The 23,508-nt window shown below is 32.8% G+C and overlaps 1 protein-coding gene across 7 annotated transcripts in view; it reads right to left on the bottom strand.

Annotated features, from left to right (window-relative positions):
* Positions 1 to 23,508, bottom strand: part of BRIP1 (BRCA1 interacting DNA helicase 1) — a 221,443-nt gene that overhangs the window by 185,051 nt on the left and 12,884 nt on the right. For all 7 annotated transcript variants that reach the window (XM_074261987.1, XM_074261990.1, XM_074261984.1 and 4 more), the window contains 2 exons: positions 18,870 to 19,000; positions 15,877 to 15,996 (listed from right to left, as the gene is read on the bottom strand). In XM_074261987.1, coding sequence (XP_074118088.1) covers positions 15,877 to 15,996; positions 18,870 to 19,000 — 251 coding nt within the window. The remainder of the gene's footprint in view (positions 1 to 15,876; positions 15,997 to 18,869; positions 19,001 to 23,508) is intronic.

The following is a 23,508-nucleotide window of genomic DNA, read 5'->3' as shown; positions in this document are numbered from 1 at the left end:
ATATAATGATAGAAATGCCAATTTTAGCAGTAAGACAAGAAAAAAATTGAGCATCAATAAAGAGGAAACAAAATTATTGCTTTTTTGAAGATGATGGGATGTTTTACTCAGATAATCTTAAAGAATTACTTTAAAGGAGCAGCTAGGTGGCGAAGTGAATAGAGCACCAGCCTTGAATTCAGGAGGACCAGAGTTCAAATCTGGTCTCAGACACTTAACACTTCCTAGCTGTGTGACCCTGGGCAAGTCACTTAACCCTAGCCTCAGGGAAAAAAAAAAAAAAAAAAAAGAATTACTTTAAAAAACTAATTGAAACAAACAACTCCACCAAAGTTGCAGGCTTTAAAATAAAACCCATACAAGTCATCTGCATTTCTACATATTACCAAGAAAAATCCAGTAGAAAGTACTAGGAAGAGAAATTTCATTTACAATAACTATGGAAAGTATAAAATACTTAGAATCCATTTGTCAAGATACCCAGAGGAACTGTTTTTCTGTTTATGAAATAAAGAGATTGGACCAGGCCAAAGCTTCTAAAATTGTAGGTCATATTCCCATATGGGTCATGTAACACTAAATGTGAGTGTCACAAAAAATTTGGCAACATTAAAAGGTATCAAATATTCCTCTAAAATATAATTCTTTATGTAAAACTAAATAAGCACATCTATCTCATTAGTTTGCAAATTTGCATTCATCTTTAATAAAGGGTAAACCAATATATATACACCAAAGAATTGTTTTAAAATAAATGTCTTTGTGTTTTATTACCAGTACATGTTGATTCGTATACCTATTTTATATAACCATATACTTGGGATCATATAAAAATTTCTCTGGTGAAAAGGAGTCACAAGTGGAAAAAATTTAAGAAGCCCTGGACTAGCTCATCCTTAAGGTCCCTTCTAACTTGAAATCTATGATCCTATTTTCTTTAGATGAGGTAAGATAAAATACTCTGTAGCTCCTAACCACTTTTCCATACTGATATTCATCTTTTTAATTAATATTATTGATGATGATTATGACAATAATAATATATATATATATATTTAATAATGGCACTCTAGAGTTTACTAAGAATTTCCATGTAAGCTCTCTTGTGATTTTTTTGTTTTTGAACAGAATATTGGCTGAGTCTTTTTCTTTTTGTAATACCCACAACTGGCTATTAAGTAGCAGAGTGGATAAAGCACTAGGTCTGGAGTCAAAAAGACTTGATTTCAAATCCAGCCTCAGACACTTATTATCTGTTTGACCTTTTAAAAGAAACTTTAAAAAAAAAAATCTCCATTTGACTTAGTTTCCCCAATTGCAAAATAGAAATAATAATATAAACCATCTCTCTCAGGATTATTGTAAGGTTAAATGAAATAACACTTGTAAAATGTTTAGCACAAGCGCCTGGCACATAGCAAATAAGCACTATATAAATGTTGTTATTAGTATTAGTAATTTAAGACAGCTTTGTAGTTTGTACTCCAGTAAAAGATTTTTTTCTTTTCCCTTGGTACCACACATTTGAAATTGCTACAAATCCTGCTACCTCTCTCTCTCCACATTAATCAGAATGCTATAAATTTATCTTAGTTAAAATACTATACAGGAGCTTTAAAACTAATGACAAGAGGTATTACTAACTCACATTTGTACAACATCTTAAAGATCAAAAGGCATTTTCTTCACAATCACCACCAGAAGTTATACAATTATATTCGTCTCATTAAAAAGAGGGAAAGCCCAGGAACAGAAAGAAGAAATATTCTGCCCACGGTTGCATGGTTAATAAGTATTGAACTTATTCAAACTTAAGTCTTCCCAAAAAAAGTAGAGTTCTTCCTAAAACACCAATTTGCGTTTCTGGTTTTAACTTATCACAGAGGCTGGTGAATATTAGAAGGAGATTGGCAGAAGTCATAGTAACTGGTTTGTTTTCATAGATTATGGAAATTTTAAAATACCTAGAATATAACTTATGCAATGCTCCTTTTCATGAAAACATGGATAGTGTTTATGTTTATATTTGTCACAGTCCCAAGATGGGAGTAGACTGCTCTGTGTCAAAAACTGGATCTAAATAAGGTTGAAACATATTAAAATCCTATGGGCTTATCAAAGATATAATGGAATTAGAAAATGTTTGTAAAATCTTTATTGGGCTACAGAACAGAAGTAGTACATTCTTCTATGGTCTTGTTCATATTACACTGTATATTATTATTCAATAATACCTGGAGAGAACACAAAAAAAATAAAACAGTACCTAGCTCTCAGAAAGGTGATGATGAAAGAATTGAGAGGAAGCCCAGTCTTCCAGGCACTCTCTGCTCTCTCCATTCTTTTCTGCTAGAGATTTTCCAGCTGACTAGCAAAAGCCAAAAAAAGAAATGTCAGAATACAAGATCCGTCTACATACAGGCACTTTTCCATTAATAGTCTCTGAGGCCATATTCAGATATCTCCTGCCAAGAGGGGGAAAAAAAGGCTTTTGCTTTTTCTAGTATTCACCTCTTTCTGCCCGAGGCCATCACAATGAGTGTGTCTGTGCCTGTATTCTGATGTACTTTGGTTTCTTTCTTGTTTCCATTTATTTTGCAAGCTCTCCCAGAACATAATGTCCATATGGGTTCTTTCCCCAGCATGCAATATGTACTTTAGTCCTTTACTGATAGTAAGTTTTCAACTTTCAAAAGCCTTGGAACAAAATGCTAATTAACTACCTCAAGAACACTACATAGTAATCAGTCCATTTGCTTCTGGCAAAATAAAAAGGACAATAGAACCAACCTCCCTATGGAAAAAACAAAAACAAAAACAAAATGTTCATGGGACAAATAATCAAATAGAATGAGTTTATTTTTTATTGACAAAACTGGAAACGTATAACTCCAAAAAGTACATAATTCCTTAAAGAAATAAGATTTACTACTTTAAAAGACTTTTACATGGGCAAAGCCTGTCCTTACAATCAACTCATACATTCAAACAATATTAGAACCTGAAGAAAATAAGAGAAAGTTTTGTTCAACCCTTGGCTCCACAATTAGGAAACTGAAGCCCAGAGAAGGAAATGTAAGGTCCCTTCAGCTAGAGGAACTAGAATCAACATTTTCTGATTGTCAAGTGTTCTTTCTGTGCACCAAAAGGAGTGGGATATGAAAGAATGAAAGAGATAATTATAAGGAAAATGTTTTAAAAATTTTATCGCACTATATTCATTCTACCAAATTCTAGTCTACCATTCTACCATTGCTTACTTCTAATCCTAGAATATCAATTATTACTCCCATGTCTCTCAATTTTAATATTATAAATGAGTATTTATAGGTATTGAATACATTTCATAAATACAAACAGTAATTTGAAAAGGTAACTAAAATCTTTTTCCAGTAAAAATCTGAATAAAAACCACATACATTTCTCATACATCAAGATACAGCTAGTAGGTTGGCAAAACTTTTAAGAATCCATGTTTTCATTAATGTAGGTCCTCTTTCCAGCAAAGCAGATTGTTGTCTCTTTCTATAATTTAATTGGTGCTTTTTGAGAATTGCTATGGTCAAAAAATATATTACTCTACCAAATGCTAATCTGTACCTAAACTGGGCCTGAGACAAAAGATAGACAGTCCATCACTGGGCGGATATTCAGAGTATTTCCATATTGGCAGAATCTGCCAGAACTTGTATTCTACTTCCACAGCCCTACAGAAGTCAGAGAGGACTGTTCCATGAAAAAGAATCAACATATCCAAGACAAACTCACACTAACTTTTCCTTCACACTTTTTTCTGAAATTTCACTACTTCTGCTGAGACAGATACCATCCTTATAATCATCTGGGTATCCAACTCTGGAGTCATCCATGACTCTTCACTATCCTTCATTCATTATATCTAATTAAGTACCAAGTTACTGTCACATCTTATCTTACATCCAACCTATTCTCTCTACTTACATGGCCACTAACTAATTAAGGCCCTCATCCTTTCTCACTTAAGCTATTGCAGCTGCCTCCCTAATTTGTCTGTAAGGCTGAAAGAAGGCATATTATTCAATATATAATAAATATGCAATTATATATAATATATGCCAAGGACTTAGCTCAATATTTACTAAATGACTGTGGGCATGCCACTTAACCTCTGTCTGAGTCAATTTCCCAACTGTAAAATGAAGGTATCAATATCCCCTACCTCTCAGAATCGCTATGAAGAATCAAATAAGATTTGTCAAGCACGGAGCACATTGCTTGGCACATAGTAGGCACTCAATAAATACTTGTTCTCTCCCCTTTCCTTATCCATCATATACTAGGGTATGAATATATTCTCACAAAAGGCCCTAAAAATGCTGAATTAAGGTAATACAATGGTTTTCACTCTTGTGTTCCTACTAAAGAACAACATACTCTATTATAAGTTTATAAACAATGTATCTCAGCAAAATAATAAAAATGATCTCCTAGAGTTTTATGTTAGTAATGTTTCTTCACATTTTACAATGTATACGAGCTCAATATCTGACACTAATTTAAAGCTTCCTTTAAAATTAAAACTTTAGTATTTGTTTCATTGTATTGTCAAGAATATGATAGTTGCCGGTTGATTTGCTTTTATTAATTTAATTATGTACCACATTATTATATAAATAAAAGATTTTTAGTATAATCACCTAGAAGCCAAAAGTAATTTAAAGGCATTTTCCTAGAAAGCAATTATCTAGACACTAATAGCAACGTAAAACTAATTAATGAATCCTATAGAAGAGAAGCCTTAAATTTAAGGTTTAAATTCTAAAAATTTAAAAAAGAAAACATATTTAAACATCCCAGAGTTGCCAAAACCAAAAGTCTATGTTATCCCCATCTGCCCTCACTTGCAGAGTGCTAAACAAAGCCATACAACAGAGCTGCCCAGAGCTAGTAACAAATATATGCTATCTTATCTCCAACAATGCCCTTTTTGCTATATAACAATCTTTTTTATTCTTCCCTGATTGATTCTTCCATATTCTCCAGGATAGCAGTTTCAAATCTTCTCTTCTCTCCTCAAGCATCCTACACCACATTCTCTCCATTCTCTTTGCAAAGCAACTTTACTAAGAAAAAAGCCCAGTCATTATGAGTTCTTTCCCCCCCCTACTTTCCACTTCAAACTCCTTTATGTTTTTTCCCCTTCTCTCGCTAATACCTAAAGAAACAAAAGTAAGAGGCTGAGGAGTTTTATTTTCCCTAGAGGTAACAGAAAGCCGGGCAGCAAGGTGATACAGTGGATAGAGCAAAAAAACTCATCTTCCTGAGTTCAAATGTGGCTTAGACATTTACTAACTGTGTGACCTTGAGCAATTTTGCCTCAATTTCCTCAACTGTAAAATGAACTGAAGAATGTAATGGCAAACCACTCCATATCAGGCCGAGAAAATCCCAGATCAAGTCACAAAGAATCAAACAACAAAACAACAAATAGAAAGTGACTAAACTTTTTGAGCATATTTAGTGACATGACCAATCCTATACTTGAGAAAGATGAAGTTGACAACTATTTGAAGAATGGAAAGGGAGAACAATGGCAACCCAGAGACCCGTTAGGAGACTACTACAAATTATGAATGAGAGGTGATGAGAACCAGTAGTAGGGTGGTGGCTATGTGAGTAGAGAGAGAAAACAAAAGGCAAAAAATGCCACTTAAAGAGAAATGACAATAAATGGCAACTGAATTTGGGAGGTAAAGAAGAATGTAGAGTTGAGTATAACTCTAAGGCTGTGTACCTGTTGGACTTGGAAGTACTCTCAACTGAAATAGGAAATATAAAGCATGGCCAGCTTTAGGGGGGAAATCCCAAGACAGGAATGAAAGAGAAATAATGAACTTGATAAATTTTGAAATAGCATAAAACTGGAGGAACTCATTTTTAAAAGTTAAGAGTTTAAAAAGTTAAGAGACTTAATATCATGACATTTTAAAGCTGGAGATCACCTAGTTGACTAGATTATAGGATCATAAATTTAGAATTGGAAGAAATATTGGGGATCTCTTAGATCAACCCTCTTCATTTTATAGATGAGGAAACTGAGATCCAGATGTTAAGTGATTTATCCATGATCATAAATACTCTGACTCAAAATCTAGCATTCTTTATTTGCAAAGGGATGAAGTTTGAAAAGCAATGTAGTACAGTAGAAAGAAAATAAGATTCTGAGTGTCAATAAGCTGTACCAAATCACACAGCCAGTTACTTGTGACACAAATGTTATTAGAACCACTGATATTACACTCACATTATACAAAAATTTGGAACATATGTTACTGCTAATAGAATTGGGGGGGAAAGGGAATGTCAACTAAAACTAAAAATATTACCAAGCAAGAGTGACATGGGACATGGCTTCTGGTACAGGCCTCTGTAACATATATTCTGTGGACTATTTCATGACTCCACTCATAGACAATCAGTCTACTACATACTGGATTTGTTTCTTTCCAGAAATGCATCTCTCATCTGATCTAGATAAACCTTCTAACTCCAAAGCATATATTATTTGATATAATACCTATCTTACTTGGATTGTATATATCACAAGCTGCAATAATATGTCCTTGTCTATGAGATATCAATGAAGAATTCTATAATGCTTGCTTATTTATTAGAAAGTTCTATAATACTTGGCTTAACAAAATAAAAATAGTAAAAAGATCTGGATGGATCAAACATTGGCTAATGCCTCTAGAAAACATAAAAACCAGTAATTCTACAATGGCATCTGTTTTTGGAACTCTTCTGTTACATTGGATTAAGGCCATAAATGGTATAACACCCAGAGCCTGCCTGTGTAACTGACCTTTTTGTCAATTTGATGGTGGTCAAGTACAACTTCAGACTTGCCTCAGTTTGCATTTCTCTAATTATTAGTGATTTGAAGATTTATTTTTTCAACTGGTCATTCATAACTTGAATAGAAACTTCCTCAAAAAACTCATATCCTTTGATCCATTGTAGAAAAACTCTTATTCTTATAAATTTGAATCATTTTCTTATAAACTGGTAGAACTATGAACTGGTCCAGTCATTTTAAAGCAATTTGGAAAACGATGCTTCAAAATTTACTTGTTAGATCTAACAATACTACTACTACTAGAATAAAGATATAAAAGAAAAAAGAAAAGGACTAATTTGGATAAAAATATTCATAGCAGTTCTTTTCATGGTGGAAAAGAATTAGACTCAAAGGGGGTACCCGTCAACTGGAGATTGACTGAACAAATTATGGTATGTTAATGTGATGAAATATTATTGTGCCCTAAGACATAATAAAAAGGTTGGGTCCAGAGAAATCTGATATTTATATGAACTAATATAGAGCAAAGTAAGCAGAACCATAAGAGCAATTTATACAACACACCTTTGTAAAAGCAAAAATACTTTGAAAGATTAAGAACTCTGATCAATGCAATGACCAACCACATTTCCAATCCCAATGATAAAACATGATGCCCATCCCTGACAATTCCCCAATAAACAATGAAGTGTATACTATGTGCCAGGCAAGACAATAAACACTGGAGATGTAAAAAGAAGCAAAAGATAGTCCCTGCCCTTGAACCATCTAGTAGGGCAAACAACAAAAAAAAATAAATACAAAGCAAGATAAATGGAAAGAATTAATAGAATGAAGGCACTAGAATTAGATGTTAAGAAAAGAGTGTAAAAAAATAGGATTTTTAGTCAGAACCAGGAAAGTCAATAAGCAGAGTTGAGGAGAGCCTTTCAGTGATAGAGACAGTGAGAAAAAATACCCAGAATTAAAAGATGAAAGGTCTTATATATACTATGTATCAGCCACAAGGTCACTGTCACTGGCAGGACATAAGGTATGAGAAGACTGGTAGGTTATAAAAGGCTTTGAATGCCAATCAGACTACTTTGCATTTGATTCTGGAGGTGATAAACCACTGGAATTTATTAACATGGCTGAACCTGTACTCCAGGAATATCGCTTTAATGGCTGAATGGAAGATATGGACTGGAATAGAGAGAGGCTTAAGGTAGGTAAACCCACCAGCTGGCTGTTGAGCTAGTCCAGGCAGAAGGTGATAAAGGCCTGCACCAAAATGGTAATACTAGAGGAGAGAAGAGTCTTATAAGAAAGAAGTTGCAAAGGTGAAATTCACGGGAAGATACTGAAAGAAAAACAAAAAGGCCTCCAATGTGTATTCTTAAAAAATATATAGATATATGGACTATAGTCACAAAAGATCAGCAGAATGATTTCAGAAAAGCCTGGAGAGACTTACCTGAACTAACTCTAAGTGAAGTGAGTAGAACCAAGAAAATATTATATACAGCAATAACAACATTATGTGATGATCAACTCTGATAGATTCTTTTCAATAATGAGGTGATTCAAGACAATTCCAACAGATTTGTGATGAAAAGAGCCATCCACATCCAGAGAAAGAACTATGGCAACTGAATGTGGATCACAACATAGCATTTTCAACTTTTTTTTGGTGTTGTTTTTTCTTTCTCATCACTTTTTCATATGATGAGGTGGCAATCTATATTGATAGAAGTGCCAATATCAATGAAATAAATTTACAAAGTAACATATAAGTGCATTATCAAAAATTAAATAGTAAACATACTTAAAATGCATTAAATTCTTTATGCATCAGTACTAAAAAATAATAATATTAAAGGCAAGCCAGAACCAATCAGAAAATCTGAAGTTACATGACTTGTCCAATCTACAGTACAAATAGGAAAATTTTACTCATGCAGGGTAGGAGAGAGGATCTCTACAACAGATTTTCTCCTGTGATTTCAAAGACCCCTCTTCAAGCTTTATGGTCTACATCAGGGGTTCTCAAACTATGGCCCGTGGGCCAGATGCAGCCTGCTGAGGATGTTTATACCACCTGCCCGGTTATGGCAAATGGGCTGAGGGGCGGAGACAGTATGAGGTTTTGTTTTTATTATAGTCTGGCCCTCCAACAGCCTGAGGGACAGTTAACTGGCCCCCTATTTAAAAAGTCTGAGGATCACTGATCTACATCAAACCCAACTAGACTAGCTTAGCAGCCTGGGGAGTTTTAAATCTAATGCAATTGAAAATAATTGAATTAATAACTGAATTCATATGCCGATGACTACTACTTTTGGAAGCAAGTTTTTCCTTTCTCATTCCCTGGAATTGATTATCCATTAACAAGTCACCCAGCATTTAGTAAGTGCCTAAAAATCACTGTGAAATACACAGGGCCTGGTGAACCAAAGACACTGAAATTTAAGTTTTAACATGCCAGACTTCTCACAATGTGATTCTGGGGAATAATTAGCAAATCAAATGACCACTTAACACTCTGTTGTAAAGTATGAATGCCAGATAGCCATAATCAATTTTAGCAAATCTCCTTCTTGTAACATTCTAATACAAATATAGGTATAAAAATGTATCTAATGAAATAAAAAATAAGGCAACTGCTTTATCATTGCTTTTGAATCCTGTCCTTCTTGCTTAAAAAAAAAAAAATGAAGTATGCAGAGAAAAATATTTGATTTTTCTAACATGAGGAAGAAAGCACCTTTTTAAGGGAATGATTGTTTATAATCAATTCAAAATAGTTTCCACTTCTATCCACCAGGACTATTTATATTATTTGGATTCATTTTTTCTAAATCATCAATCTCATTTATAATAGCTACAATAAAATATTCTCTCAATTTTTATATCTATCTACCATGTAACTCAACTTTGATTTTCTCTTCTGGACTTCTAATAAACCAAAACAAAAAATAAACAGGTAACTGTAAAACAGCTTACATTCAATCTTTCAGACTGAACATATCTAACCTTCCTGCTTTACAATAAATTAATTTATATAATATGTATATCTGCTTTATATAAATATTATATATATTTTATATAAATATTATACCTATAATATTTATATAATATGGAATAATATTTTTAAAGGTGACTAAAAATAAGCTGAATAGCTCAAAAAGGGGTTGCCTTTTATTATTTTAGGCATCTAAAATACAAAAAAATTTTTAAAAATTGAAGTCACAGATTTTTAACTACAGAGATTATTCAATGGGCTATATTTCCATGCTATATATTTTTAATACTCATACATATTCTAAAGAACGATAACACTTTACAATTCCTTACAAACCTTTATGGAACGGTGCTTGAAAACAATTTCTTTAAATCTATTTTAATTGTCCATTTAAACTAATGTGTACCTTTATTCACATAATCTTTAGGCCAGCTGACCATATTATCCACGATCAAAACAACACTTTTATCTTTCCCCATGAAAATGGCTCTATTTCCAAAGAGGAAAGATGAATTCTGAAGCATTTCTGAAGCTATTTCTCAGCAATAATTTGAAATAACTTTTTAGCCTCTAGTCAGTGATTAATTGTGAAAACAAGCAAAATACCACTGGGTGCTAAAATCATTTGCTTCGTGGAAGTGGGGGTAAAAACTAAAATTGCTTTAGTATGGCACCTACATTATTAACACCAATATCATTCCTCATTTAACTGACAAAGCAGATTTTAAGAAATAATGATAACAATAAAAATAGAAGTTTAAGTGTTCCTTAAACACAGCTGATTTAAAAAACACCTACCTCAAAGCTTTCGTTTAAAAAAAGGATCCTACTCCACAGTGTATCCTGTGGTAGTTCAAAAATCAACATATCTAACATTTTTAGAGGATTTGATTCAGAATTACCAAGAAATGATTCTTAAGATTCAGTTCAGCTATTTTCCTCCTGAAATGCTAGAATTAATGTTTAAACCCACTCCAGCCTACTACCCAGAAACTAGATGATCTCTAATATCCCTTTCAATACTTTCATTTCATCAATGAGAAAATAGCAAGAAGCCTCTCTCCAAGTCAACAAAGTAATAAAAGGCTCTATCTGAACATCAACAGCACACTCTGCTGGCGTTGAGTCTTTATTATACTAATCAAAAGTTGAAAACCACAACTCTCTTTTTTTTTGTTTTTGTTTTTATGCTTCATTCTGATTAGATTTTTATTTTTATTGCTTTATTTGATTTCTACTACTTTTATTTTATTTTATTTTTTTATTTTATAATTATAAAATCTTTTTGACAGTATATATGCATGAGTTATTATTTTTTTAATAACATTATCCCTTGTAATCATTTTTCCAAATTATCCCCTCCCTCCCTCTACTCCCTCCCCTAGATGACAGGCAATCCCATACATTTTACAGGTGTTACAGTATAACCTAGATACAATATATGTATGTAAATCCAATTTTTCTAGATTCCGAAGGTATAAGTAACCTGGGTAGATAGACAGTAGTGCTAACAATTTACATTCACTTCCCAGTGTTCCTTCTCTGGGTGTAGTTGGAAAACCACAACTCTCAAAGGTTTTCCCCAAGTGAAAATATCCCAACAACAAAAATTTGCAATAAAACTAAATCCAAAAGTATGGTTGCTATTTTATTAAAAAATGTGCTTTATCTACTTAAAAAATGCTCAAAACAGACAAAATAACATTAGTAAATTGTACAGACAAAAGACAAATAATATTTATTTTTAAAACATCAAGAATTTATGCTGTGGAAAGTATCAGAATCTTGAAAAGAAAATGTAAAAGAAAAAAATTCATGAGTTGGATGATGAACTTTAAGTAAAAGAAATTGTTAAAGTCTGTAAGAAGATTCAAGAATTTTAGTCCAATGCCCAAAAATCTGAAAAATTGTTGTCCTAAATAATCAAACTTTCTCATACTAAGTATACAAAGAAACACCAGAGTTCGGGACATCTAAAAATGAAGAAAATGTTTATATTATAACCCTTTTTGGGATAAAAAAAATTGAGGATGATATGTATAGTAACATAATTTCTGGATCTGAATAATTTTTTCTTAAATTGTTTTTTTCCTACTCAATTTGAATGAAATAGAAGACTTCCATTTTTTTTTTTTACATCTTCCAGATGTTAAATATCCCTAAACAACTCCTTTAATTTAATTTGAGTTTGAATTAAATTTGAATTAATTTTGGAGGCTGAGAAAAATATATCACATTAAATTTTATGAAGACATCACACCCAAAACCATTTATCTATCTTCTACAAATATTTTCTTGCAAAATCTTGTATAGCTAATGAGAATTATGGTACATTATGGTAATTATGCAATTATATTGTATGCAAATAGTTGATGAAATTCCATTAGTATGCTGTAGGGGGAAAAGGTACATGAATGTACTACTTATAGAACTGTGAATTGGTAAAGCCATTTTAGAAAGCAATTTGGAGCTATGCCCCAAAAGGGGCTAAAATAAATAAATTAACACCTTGACCCAGAAATAACTCTACTAGACCTATTCATCAAAGAGGAAAAGAACATATAAGCATAAAAATATTTCTATCCGGGTTTCTTGTAATTGGAAAGATCTGGAAACTACAAGGGTGCCCATCAATTGAGTATGGCTTAATCTATTACGGTATATAAACAGAACATTTGTGTTGTAATAAGGGAAACCTGGGAAGATTTATTAAACTGATATAAAATGAAGTAAACAGAACTATGTGATAATAACGTTGTAAGAAGAACTTTAGAAGCTGTTAAGAACAGCCAAGAGACTGATGATGATATATACTTTCCATCTCCTGATAGAGAGGTGATAGATTCAAGAGGTAAAATAAGATACACCTTTTTGGACATAGCCATTGGTTTTTTTGATATTACATTTGTAATCAGAATTTGTTTTTCTAATTTTTTTCAGTGATGATAGGAGGAATAGGAGAAAAATAAATGCTTGTTAATTAAAAAATAAAATGAAAAAATAATTCTACCGGAAATCAGAGTGACCCTGTGGAGAGAAAAAAAAAAAAAGTCTTTTTTTTTTTTATGATATACAAGACAACTATGGCCTCCAGGATCAAATGTCCTCACAACTTTATCTTCCAGTCTTCTAAAACTTCCTTCCTCATGATCATTATTATAAACATACTGGTCAACTTACTATTCAACACATAGGGCACTGTCTCCCACCTCCTTGCTTTTCCACTGTGGCTATGCCTGAGCCTATAATACACTCTCCTTCCCCACCTCTACCTGTTGAAATCCCTATTTTCCCTCATCTGAAAACCATTCTCCAATTGATAAATGGTCAAAGGATCTGAACCAGCAATTTTCAAGCTATCAATATTCATATTCCAATTACAGAAATGCATATTAAAGTAACTTTGAGGTTCCATCTCACACCCCAAATATTGGCAGAGTTGACAAAAAACAAAAACGTTGACTGTTTGAGGGCTGGGGGAAAACAGACACATTGATGCACTGTTGGTAATGCTGTAACTGTCCAGCCATTCTGGAACAATGCCTCATGTTATTCAACTCCCTTTGTCCCAACAATACTACTAATGAGACCTAACACTCCAACAAGATAAAAGAAAGAAGAACCTGTGTGTATAAAAATGTTTATAGCACCACTTTTTGCAGTAGCAAAGAACTGGAAACTTAATCAGATACCCATCAATTGGGAAATAGCTAAGTAAACTATGATATTAAAATATAATGAAATGCCATTGTATTATAAGACAAACTGAGAGAATAGCTTCAGTAAAACTCAAAAAGATCCCTATTAACTGATGGAAAATAAAATGAGGAGAATCAGGAGAACAATTTACACAATATAAACAATGTTGTAAAAATGAACAATTCTGAAAGACTTAAGAATCAGTAATGTTTCTAGAGCAGAGATGTCAAAAGCCTGAAGGCCTGTAATCCTCCCTAGAGCTGCCAAAATTAGATTAAAATATAAGTGGGAAACATTCAATAAATAAGAATATAGTAGAACACAAATAATGTTAATATGTAACTTTCTAAGTCAGTATGCAGTCCCCATACATAAATGAGTCAGTGACCTCTGTTTCTTTTTGAGTTTGACACCAATGTCCTGAAGCAGTGGTATCAAATTTGCACACAACATATTGACTTTAGAAAATTACAAATTAACAATATCTATGTTGCATTATGTTTTTATTTATTTTAATGAACATTTCCCAATTACATTTTAATCTGGTCTCATTGGAGTTTAAAGAAGTGATGAACTAATAGGCAAACAGGAATGGCCAATATAGGAATTTATTTTGCTTGATTATACTTGTTGCAAGAGTTTTATTCTAAGGGTTTCTTTGGAAGAGGATGGGCGAGCAATGTGGGAGGGAAGGTGGAAAGGATAAAGAAAGATATTTAATAATTGAAAAAAATTTTAAACTAAAAAATATATAAATAAACAGCTCAAATGACACCTTCAGAAAGCTTTGTCTCTTTGGCTACTAGGGCACTTCCTTCCCAAATCTACCTTTTTTTTTTTCCTTTTCTTTTTTCTTTTTTTAAAAACTTAGTACTTATATTCATTTGTATACCACTCAGGTCCTCTCCTTCATTAGAATATAAATTCCCTGAGGACAGGAACTGCTTAATTTTTTCCTTTATATCACAATGATTGGCATGTAGTAAATGCTTAATAAATGCTTGTTGATTAAATAATAGGCTAGCTAAATGAATCTAAAAGAATTGTTTTAATAAAATAAATATAAATATACTTTACTAAGTAAATGTTTTTACTAAGTTTAATATATTATTTCTATCCTAGTTTCTGATCCTCATTTTTATCATATAAAGGGACAAGTTTACTAGCAGACTGAAGATTTAGGTTTTACTATTGCTAACCTAATCATTTATATCTGCTACATTATGATATCATCATTCTCCTCTTTTTAATTAAAGACATGGATAAACAGGAAAAAATGTTTCATATTTCTTTCTTAACCAAGCTTACCAAAGCACTTATTCAAAAGGGCAGATATTTATAATGCCATCTCACATTCCTTCCAAGTATATTTTTGTAACTCTTATCTACTCTAGATTGTCCAATGCCAGGGAAAACTTTCAGAGTTAAAATATATATTACCTTACTAATCTAGGTATTGGCTTCCAATTGACTAAAACCAGGCTATTTCCTTTTTTAAAAAACAAAAACAAAAGTATTTATGAGGTAATAAATAATGGGCTGAGGATTTTTTTTTTAATATTATGAAGCCAAGAAAGTAGAAAGAAAACTACAACTTTTCAAGTTTCAAATGCTTTTGTCACATTTTGTAATCCAATGAATTTATTATATAGCTGTTTAACTAACATGGCATATATCATTTATGTCTCTAAACAAATAGAAATTTAGTATCACATTATTGAAAGTTTATCATCTGACTTATTGGGTTTAGCCAAGAAACTTAATTTGTTCAATAAATCAACAACCTTAAGAAAAATGGCCACACACCTAGACCTTTAACATTATGAATAATAAATCATTCAACTTCTGAAAAATAATTTTTTAATAGGATTGTAGATTTGTAGTCTAGGGAGGAAACATGATAACACATTTTTTCCTAACCATATTATGAGAAAGAATTATTCATTTTATAATAATTTCACTATTAGATATGCTTACGACTTGCCATGTCCACACTTTAAAGAGGAACTCAAGTCAAAAGACAAATAACAACACTGTCCATCTACTAAAGAAGTTTCTAAAAGTACATTTTATTCTACATGTACTTCAAAAATTTTCCACATCTTAAGTGCAAAGCACAAAAAATTGCAGTCTGCAATTGCAAGTCAATAAAGAGACAAATAAAGGTGTTATCAGTAACAAGCCACCCCAAGGAAAAAGAGTTACTCCTTCAGAAGCCATTGAAAGACATTGAGGGAGCTTTTTGGAAACAGTTTGGAAACAATTTTCAATTTGGAAATTCCATAGACTCTCTCCTTTAACTGAACATTAACATGTGAATTATAATACATACCTTTTGTGGAGAAAAGGTTATTTTTTTTCCCAATGGAGAATTTGGCTTCACAATCCTTTCTGGTACAACTTTTGTATCTAAATCCCATAAGTCCTTTGCAAAGCAAGAACGCTTTCTAACCTGCAAAAACATACCAATCCAGAAAACCAAAATAAATTGAAGATACTTAAACAGGTCAGTTTTCAGAGCACAGCAGAGCTCTATCAATGTTTTCTATTCCAGGAAAAATGATAAAGAATCACAGTTATTGGTCAGAAGATAAGCCACCCAATTACCCTCAAGCCTGGCATGTCAAAAAACTAAGTGTGACATAACTTGTGTGATTCTTCAGTGAATACATATATTTCCCCCCTCCATTTAAAAAGACATCATTTTACAGATGTCCCCTGTATTCAACAAAGACTCAAATTCACATTAACATGGCAGCTTGACAAGCAAAAATGTATATGTTCTCACCAAACAAAATACATTATCACATGACCATAAATAACAATTTTTTACTGACTACAATACAAAACAGTGGTTTATCTTGGAGTGAATTTAAAAAAAATTGATAACAAATATCATTGTAAAAGGGTACCACCTATAAAATAATCCCACAAGGAGAACCCCAAAGACTGTTACAGCAAGGTCCCAGTGTACAGAAATGAAACAACTTTGAAAATTAAAATTTAAAGTACCACCTCATTTTTTCTTCAATTTCATTAAAAAGAAACTTTTAAGAAATGGATCAGATTTTTAAAAATTTAAATAACTTCAACTTCTTATTAGGGGGAATTGATGTTAAAGTCGAGAGGACTATCATAGATTTCTGAAAAACACAGCTAACTTTGTGATCTGCTGCTTTAATCTCCCTCCCGTTTTTATTATCCATCTTTCTCAGCAACAGCTATGCTTCTTCCGGTTTCCTGCACTTTGGCAAAAGTGAAAAGAGAAGATCTATCTATAATAACACCTTTCCTGTATTTTAGTAAACACTAAAGGAGAAAGTAGGATCAATATAGACAAAGGAACTAATTCTTTATGATAAGACCAACTCCATGCTATATATTTTTCTATCCCTGCCCACATTTTCTCAGAAAGTAAATTTAAACTAGTTCATTTTTATTATTCATTTTATGTCTTTTACAAATTAAATATGTTATAAATAAACTGGAAAAAGTAAACAAGGACTCATGACAATGATAAACTATTTTATTCAAAAGCTTATGTTTTACAAACTATTACTTTTAAAAAGCAAAATTCACATACAAGAAAACTACATAAATTTGGACTCCATCAAATTGGAACATGTGACAATTCAGGGATGGATTTAAACTAATTTTTCTTTTCGACATCTTTTTTTCCTAAGAGTTTGTCAAGCAATTTTATACCATTAACAAAACTCTAGGAAAGAATTTTTAAAAACTACTTAAGAAAACAAATTGCTCATTTTCTGTGACAGCAATAATTTGGAAACAAAGTAGAGCCCATTGACTGGGGGAATAACTAAACAAATGTAACAGAATATTAATATAATAGGTGCTGTAAGAAACTATGACTATAATTAACACAGACACATGTAAAGATAATCATGAACTGATTCAGAAAACAAAGCAGAGCCAAACAATATATACAATGATTATATAATATAAATGAAAGAAAAAAACACACAAAAAGTTAATGTTGCAAAAGATATATTAAAAACAAGTATATTAATATCATATATTAATTTATATATTATGTATAATATATAATACATATTAAAAACAAGTATAGCATAAAAGAGGTTTCAGACGACACTCCCAAGCCAGCCCTTCATAAAGGTGGAAAGTTCTATAACTATTACACATTGCATGTGTTTTTAGACTTTTTCAATTGATTGTTGTATTGATGATTTGTGCTAATTTTTTCCTCTTTGTTTTCTTTCTTTTTGCCTTTAAAAATATCATTTATGATATGATATGGCTCTTTGAAAAGGTGAGGGAGAATAACAACAGGGAAATTATGGTAAAATATCATTAAGACTTTTTTTTAAATTTTAAACTATTTTAGAAATCCTCCTGTACTTTACTTACCAACAAATGAAAATCTGAAAGAATAATATGATATTAGGATATGAATTCTTTGAGGATAGAACTTATTTTTTGTTTTTATATACCCAACATGTAGCAAAGAGCCTTATTCATGGTGGGTGCTGTGTGTTTCCTGATTTATGTTAATTATAAATCATCTTAAAGATTTGTTCTTTTAAAAAGCAACAACCTAAGCAGCACTATCAAATAACATATTACCCTAATTTATGCAGGGGACTATGTAATAGAAGTACACTTCTTTTAAATATTTAGAAAATTCAGACCTTTCCTTGATTTAAAATTGCATTCCTCACAAATGGTCCAAATTATTAAGGTTTTCCTATAGGGAATACCAAAGAAATAAAACTAATAAAATCTACATAAAATCTAGCATGTAAGCATTTATTTTTGCATCTGTTTCTTCTTAAAAAGATTAAACAGTTGTATCACCCACCAATATTTAACTCAGAATAATGCTTATCACAATTCATTCTAATATTCACAGCAATAGCCAAGAAAATAATTCCATTTCTAACCAAAAAAAAAGTTGACAATAGTTGAATTTCAGGGCATATATGAATGCATGTATTAAAAAAAAAAAAAAAATTAGTGTATAAGGCCCATTCTTCTTTTGGAATTCTTTTCCTTGATGGAATACTGGATTGTCACTATTACGGGCTCCCCAGACATAAAATGCATAAATTCCTCAAGTACAACTATGCACAGTGCAATTTATCTTAATGACATGTTATTATGAATAATCTGACACAACAATGGGCACCTTTGTAACAGTAAAAATGAAGCTAAAAGAAATAGTCTAATTTATGGCTGTGATATGACCCAACTAATCTCTCTGACTTCCATTGAAATGTTGATTGATTCTTGACAACTGTGTTCAGCTATATCTGGATTATTTCACTGCCAATAAGCTTTGCTCACCTGCTGCTTGGTTTCTAAGGGACGAATCCTTTTCTTGTCTACTTGAAAATCATCCTTTTCATCGCTAAGCAAAGATGCCTGTTTCTTGGCAGATAATTTTGCAGCTAGCGTGATTTTTGGAGTAGAGTCTTCTGCAATGGGATATATAAACAATTAATTGCTAATGTGCATTATACCTTGGTTCCAATTCTATTTTTTTTTTAAAAAGATGCCTGTTCCTGAAAGATAATCACACAATCTTTGTAATTTTAGTACTATGATTTTCTTTATGGGACATAAAAACAAATAATTGCCTACAGTCACTTACAAATATTGCATGCCAGAATTTTCAAAATAAAATTGGCATCAAAATGCAACATTCAATAGAATTTTTTAAAAATATTTTAAATGGAAAAATAAAATGTTTAAAGTAATTTATTTGATAATAAACTTAACAAACATATTAAAGATATTATGAGGTACATCCTTCAACCAGGCAAGGTGCTCATTTAACAAAAATATTTAAAATATTTTATAATTTAGTTGAGTAACTTTAAGCCACTACTGCAATGGTAAAATGGTCTTATCAAATTACTGGGAGGGGAGAGGAGAGTGTTGGGGAGAGGAATATGGTTGTGAGAATGTTTATATTTCAATGAGACCTATGAGTCCTTACATGTAATTATAGCAAAAAGTAATATTTCCAGGAAATATGAGTCAATACAGATCCAGTAACTCATGACCCTGAGTTACTGGATCCCTGTAATCAGGAGACAAGACAAAGATATCCTTACTTACTGTTCCTTAACTTTAGTTATCCCCTGAGCCCAAGCAGGCAAACCCACAGAAATTATAGAACCTAGAGACAAAAGGTACTCCAAGTCACCTGGCCTATCCAGTATTAAACCAGAAACCCACTTTATCACATCCTTACCAAATGAGGCAGGGAAGTGATAGAGTCTAATATCTAGTGCAAATGAGAGGGAACCATGCTCCTAAAGCTGTCCATAAAGCTCTGATTATTAGAAAGCTCAAATATCAAATCAAAATCTGAAAACTCAAGGTCAGAATGTAAGTACAAGTTAGTGATGGGGAAGTAAAGGAACTTAAGACTGAGAAAGAACCTGGACGTCTACAGGAATATGTACTGTACCCCATAAAGAAAGTGGAGGCTGGTAAAACAAGAGCTAACTAGCAAAAAGATTTTACTTATAAAATGTACTTTAAAAACAGAGACAGGAAAAATAGAAAGGATATATTTCCTAGGAGTCCAGAGCAAATGGATTTCCAAGACAATATAAGGGAGTCACCAAGATCTAAAACCTGAAAGAAGTACCTCTAGGGTTCAGATAGGAAAGAGTTATTTTTTAAAATATGTATAGAGAAGAAGGATAATTTTTTAAAAAGCTTGACTTACAGGTTAAGAGCAAAGTGACCTAAAATGAAAGGGCTATAGTACAGCACAAAGGAAGTCTCTGCTAAGGCCCTTCCTGGAAAACTTGGGAAGCAGATTCAAAGAGATAGGAAAGTACATCAGATCAATTAATTCTATACCAATGGATCAAGAATTAAGTTACTATCACAGCCCCAAGGTGAGCAAAAGCTTTAAGCAGGAGAGACAAATATCCTATATCTGGTAGATGACAAGAGTTAAACTATACGAACCTTTGTATATTATACTATTAAGCTTTTTCATCTGTCCATCCCCACACCCAATCCTACTTTGGATGTTCTCCTGTATTATTTTGTAGTAAATTTCCTTTAAATACTTAAAAACGAATAATTACTGCTATCAGAAACACAAAAAGAGATGGAAGCAAAGCACAGCCTTGTCCCTTGAAACTGACTAGGATTTGGAGAGCTCAGTAAGCAAGCAAAAGTGTTTTGTCTTTCATTTTTCAAAGAGGACCAATGACATCACAGGGCAATGTCTTGATTTGCATGTGAATTAGATTTAAGTTAAGGGTTGCACAAAATCATCATCCTCACTCACTTTTCCAGAGTCTTGATTTCCAGTCAGGATGACTGACAATGGCCCACGATGCAGTGGATGACTTCAGCACTCCACAGCACCTGCTTCAGCTACCTTTATGGCCATTGGAATAAACTGTTCTTATTCATCCATTACACCAAGGAAAATCTTTACATGTTGAGGATAGGCATACGCTTAACTCACTGATGGGTTTGAGGACTATTGGTTCCCCTCAACTTTGTTTAGCCTATCTGTGAGATAATTTACTGGGTGTAGCCAGCATATATATACATCTTCTTGGAGACACAAGTGAAAGTTGGGTGAAGGTGGATATCAAAGGTGGATGAGCAGCTCTGAAAAAGGCTCAGCAAGCCTTCATTCCAAAGGTACTAGACCTCCCAGCAAAAGTAGCAACAGAATGAAACCTGAACTGAGCATCAAGTTGTCAAGAACTAGCCTTGCCAAGAGAAGTAGCTGCGAGAGGGATGACACCACTGGCCTGGGGGACACTGTGGTGCCATGACCACCAACCTACCATATAAGAATTATCATTGAAATTTTCTCAGTAAATTATAAAAGTTTCTCCTTGGAATCTTAGAGAAGGCTTCCTAGTACAGTGGGAAAAATTCTGACTCTAGAGTCAGAAAACACGGGTTCAAAACCTACCTCTCAGTAATCACCTCTGTGGCCTAGGGCAAGTCCTTGTTACTGCGTGCCTTAGTTTCTTCATCCGTAAAATGAGGCTGTACAAACTGGCTCCTGTATTCCTTCTAGCATTAGTTATATGCTTATAGAGTCCATACTCCACTGATCCACGAACCCCTTTTTTCAATGCCAACAAATGTTCATTCCTGGCTCTATTTCAGAATCTAATTGACAAGAAACTCACAAGGTAGTGCATTCTATCTTTAAATAACTTTAATTGTCGGAGAACTTCTTACATTAGGTCAAAATCTACTTTTATTTACTTTCAACTGATTCAATAATTCTGGAAAGCAATCCGGAATTGTGCCCAAAGGGCCATAAAACTGTGCAAACCCTTTGAGCCAACTATTAAGTCTGTAATCCAAAGAGATCTTAAAAAAGGAAAAGGACCCACAGGTATAAAAATATTTATAGCAGCTCTTTTTGTGGTAGCAAAGGTAGAAACTGAATAGATGCTCACCAATTGAAGAGTGGTTGAACAGGTTGTATATAAAAATGTAATGGAAGATTACTGTTCTTTAAGAAATAATAAGCAGATAGGTTTCAGAAAAACCTGAAAAGACTTATAGGAACTGAAGCTAAATAAGATGAGTAGGTACACAGTAACAGAAACATTATGCAATGATCAACTATGATAGATTTAGTTTCATCAATGCAATTATCCAAGACAACTCCAAGCAATTCATGATGGAAAATATCAACCACATGCTAAGAAAAAACTATGGAGATTAAATGCAGATTAAAGCATACCATTTTCATTTTTTTTCTTTCTTATGATTTTTCTTTTCCTTTTGTTCTGAATCTTCTTTCACAACATGACTAATGTAGAAATATTTTTAACATCATTATACATGTATAACTTTTATCAGATTGCTTGCTATCTTAGGGAAATTAGAGAGGAAGAGAGAAAAATCTAGAGTTCAAAATCTTACAAAGATGAATGTTGAAAACTATCTTCACATGTAATTGAAAAAAAATATTATTAAGTAAAAAAAGAAAATCAAATTCATCAATCTTACCCCTAACCTGACTCTTCTTTCTGACTTCCCTATTCATCTCACTCACCAGGCCTTATCTTTGGCTCATCCCTCTCCTTTCACATCCAGTACAATGTCCAAGAGAATGCTTCCTTTTTAACAATTCTCATATCCACTCCTTGCTTTCTATTCCTACTGCTTCTAGCCCAGAAAAGGAGTTCTTAATTGGGCTACTTGAATTTTCTTGTTTTTAATGTTTTGATAACTGTTTGAATATAACTGGTGTCTTTACATGACTCTGCAAAGGAGGCCATAAATTTCAGGCCAATGACAAAAAAAGGTTAAAAAACTCTACTCAACCCCACCCCTTCCTTCCCAGAAGGCTTAATAAGACAATCAATGAAAAGAACAATCACTGGCTTAGAAATCAGAGTTGCCAATTTACAGAACTAGAACCATAGAAATCACAGTTTGGAAGTATTTCTTAGAAATATTGAATGCTATCGGTATATTTACCTAATCAGAAATCCCATGAAATACAATAACCCAGGCAAGTGTTCACTCATATTTTAGTTTAAGCCCTCCAACGATTAAGAGCCCACTAACTTCTGAGGAAACCTATTCTCCATTGCAGGATTGCTCTAATTGTTAAGAAACATGAGAACTTGAATTGAATTCTGCCTTTCTACAACTTCTCCTCTTTAGTCCTGTTTAATTTCGTGAAGGCCATGCAAAATAAGTCTAATTCCATTTTCACAGGCCCTCCACATACTTAAAGGACTCATCATGTTGTTCACACTAAGTCTTCTTTTAGACCAGGGGTTCCCAAACTACGGCCCCGCAGACCATATGTGGCTCGCTAAGGATATTTATGAAGCCCGCCTGATTATGGCAAATGGGCTGAGGGGCAGAGACAGAGTGTGAGTTTTTGTTTTTACTATAGTCCGGCCCTCCAACCGTCTGAAGGAGAGTGAACTAGCCCCCTATTTAAAAAGTTTGAGAACCA

The sequence above is a fragment of the Sminthopsis crassicaudata genome, chromosome 4, assembly GCF_048593235.1.
Source record: "Sminthopsis crassicaudata isolate SCR6 chromosome 4, ASM4859323v1, whole genome shotgun sequence".
In the NCBI taxonomy this organism is placed as follows: Eukaryota; Metazoa; Chordata; class Mammalia; order Dasyuromorphia; family Dasyuridae; genus Sminthopsis; species Sminthopsis crassicaudata.
Note: the sequence above shows the minus strand (reverse complement) of the source record. Positions and strands in the feature narration are given on the sequence as shown.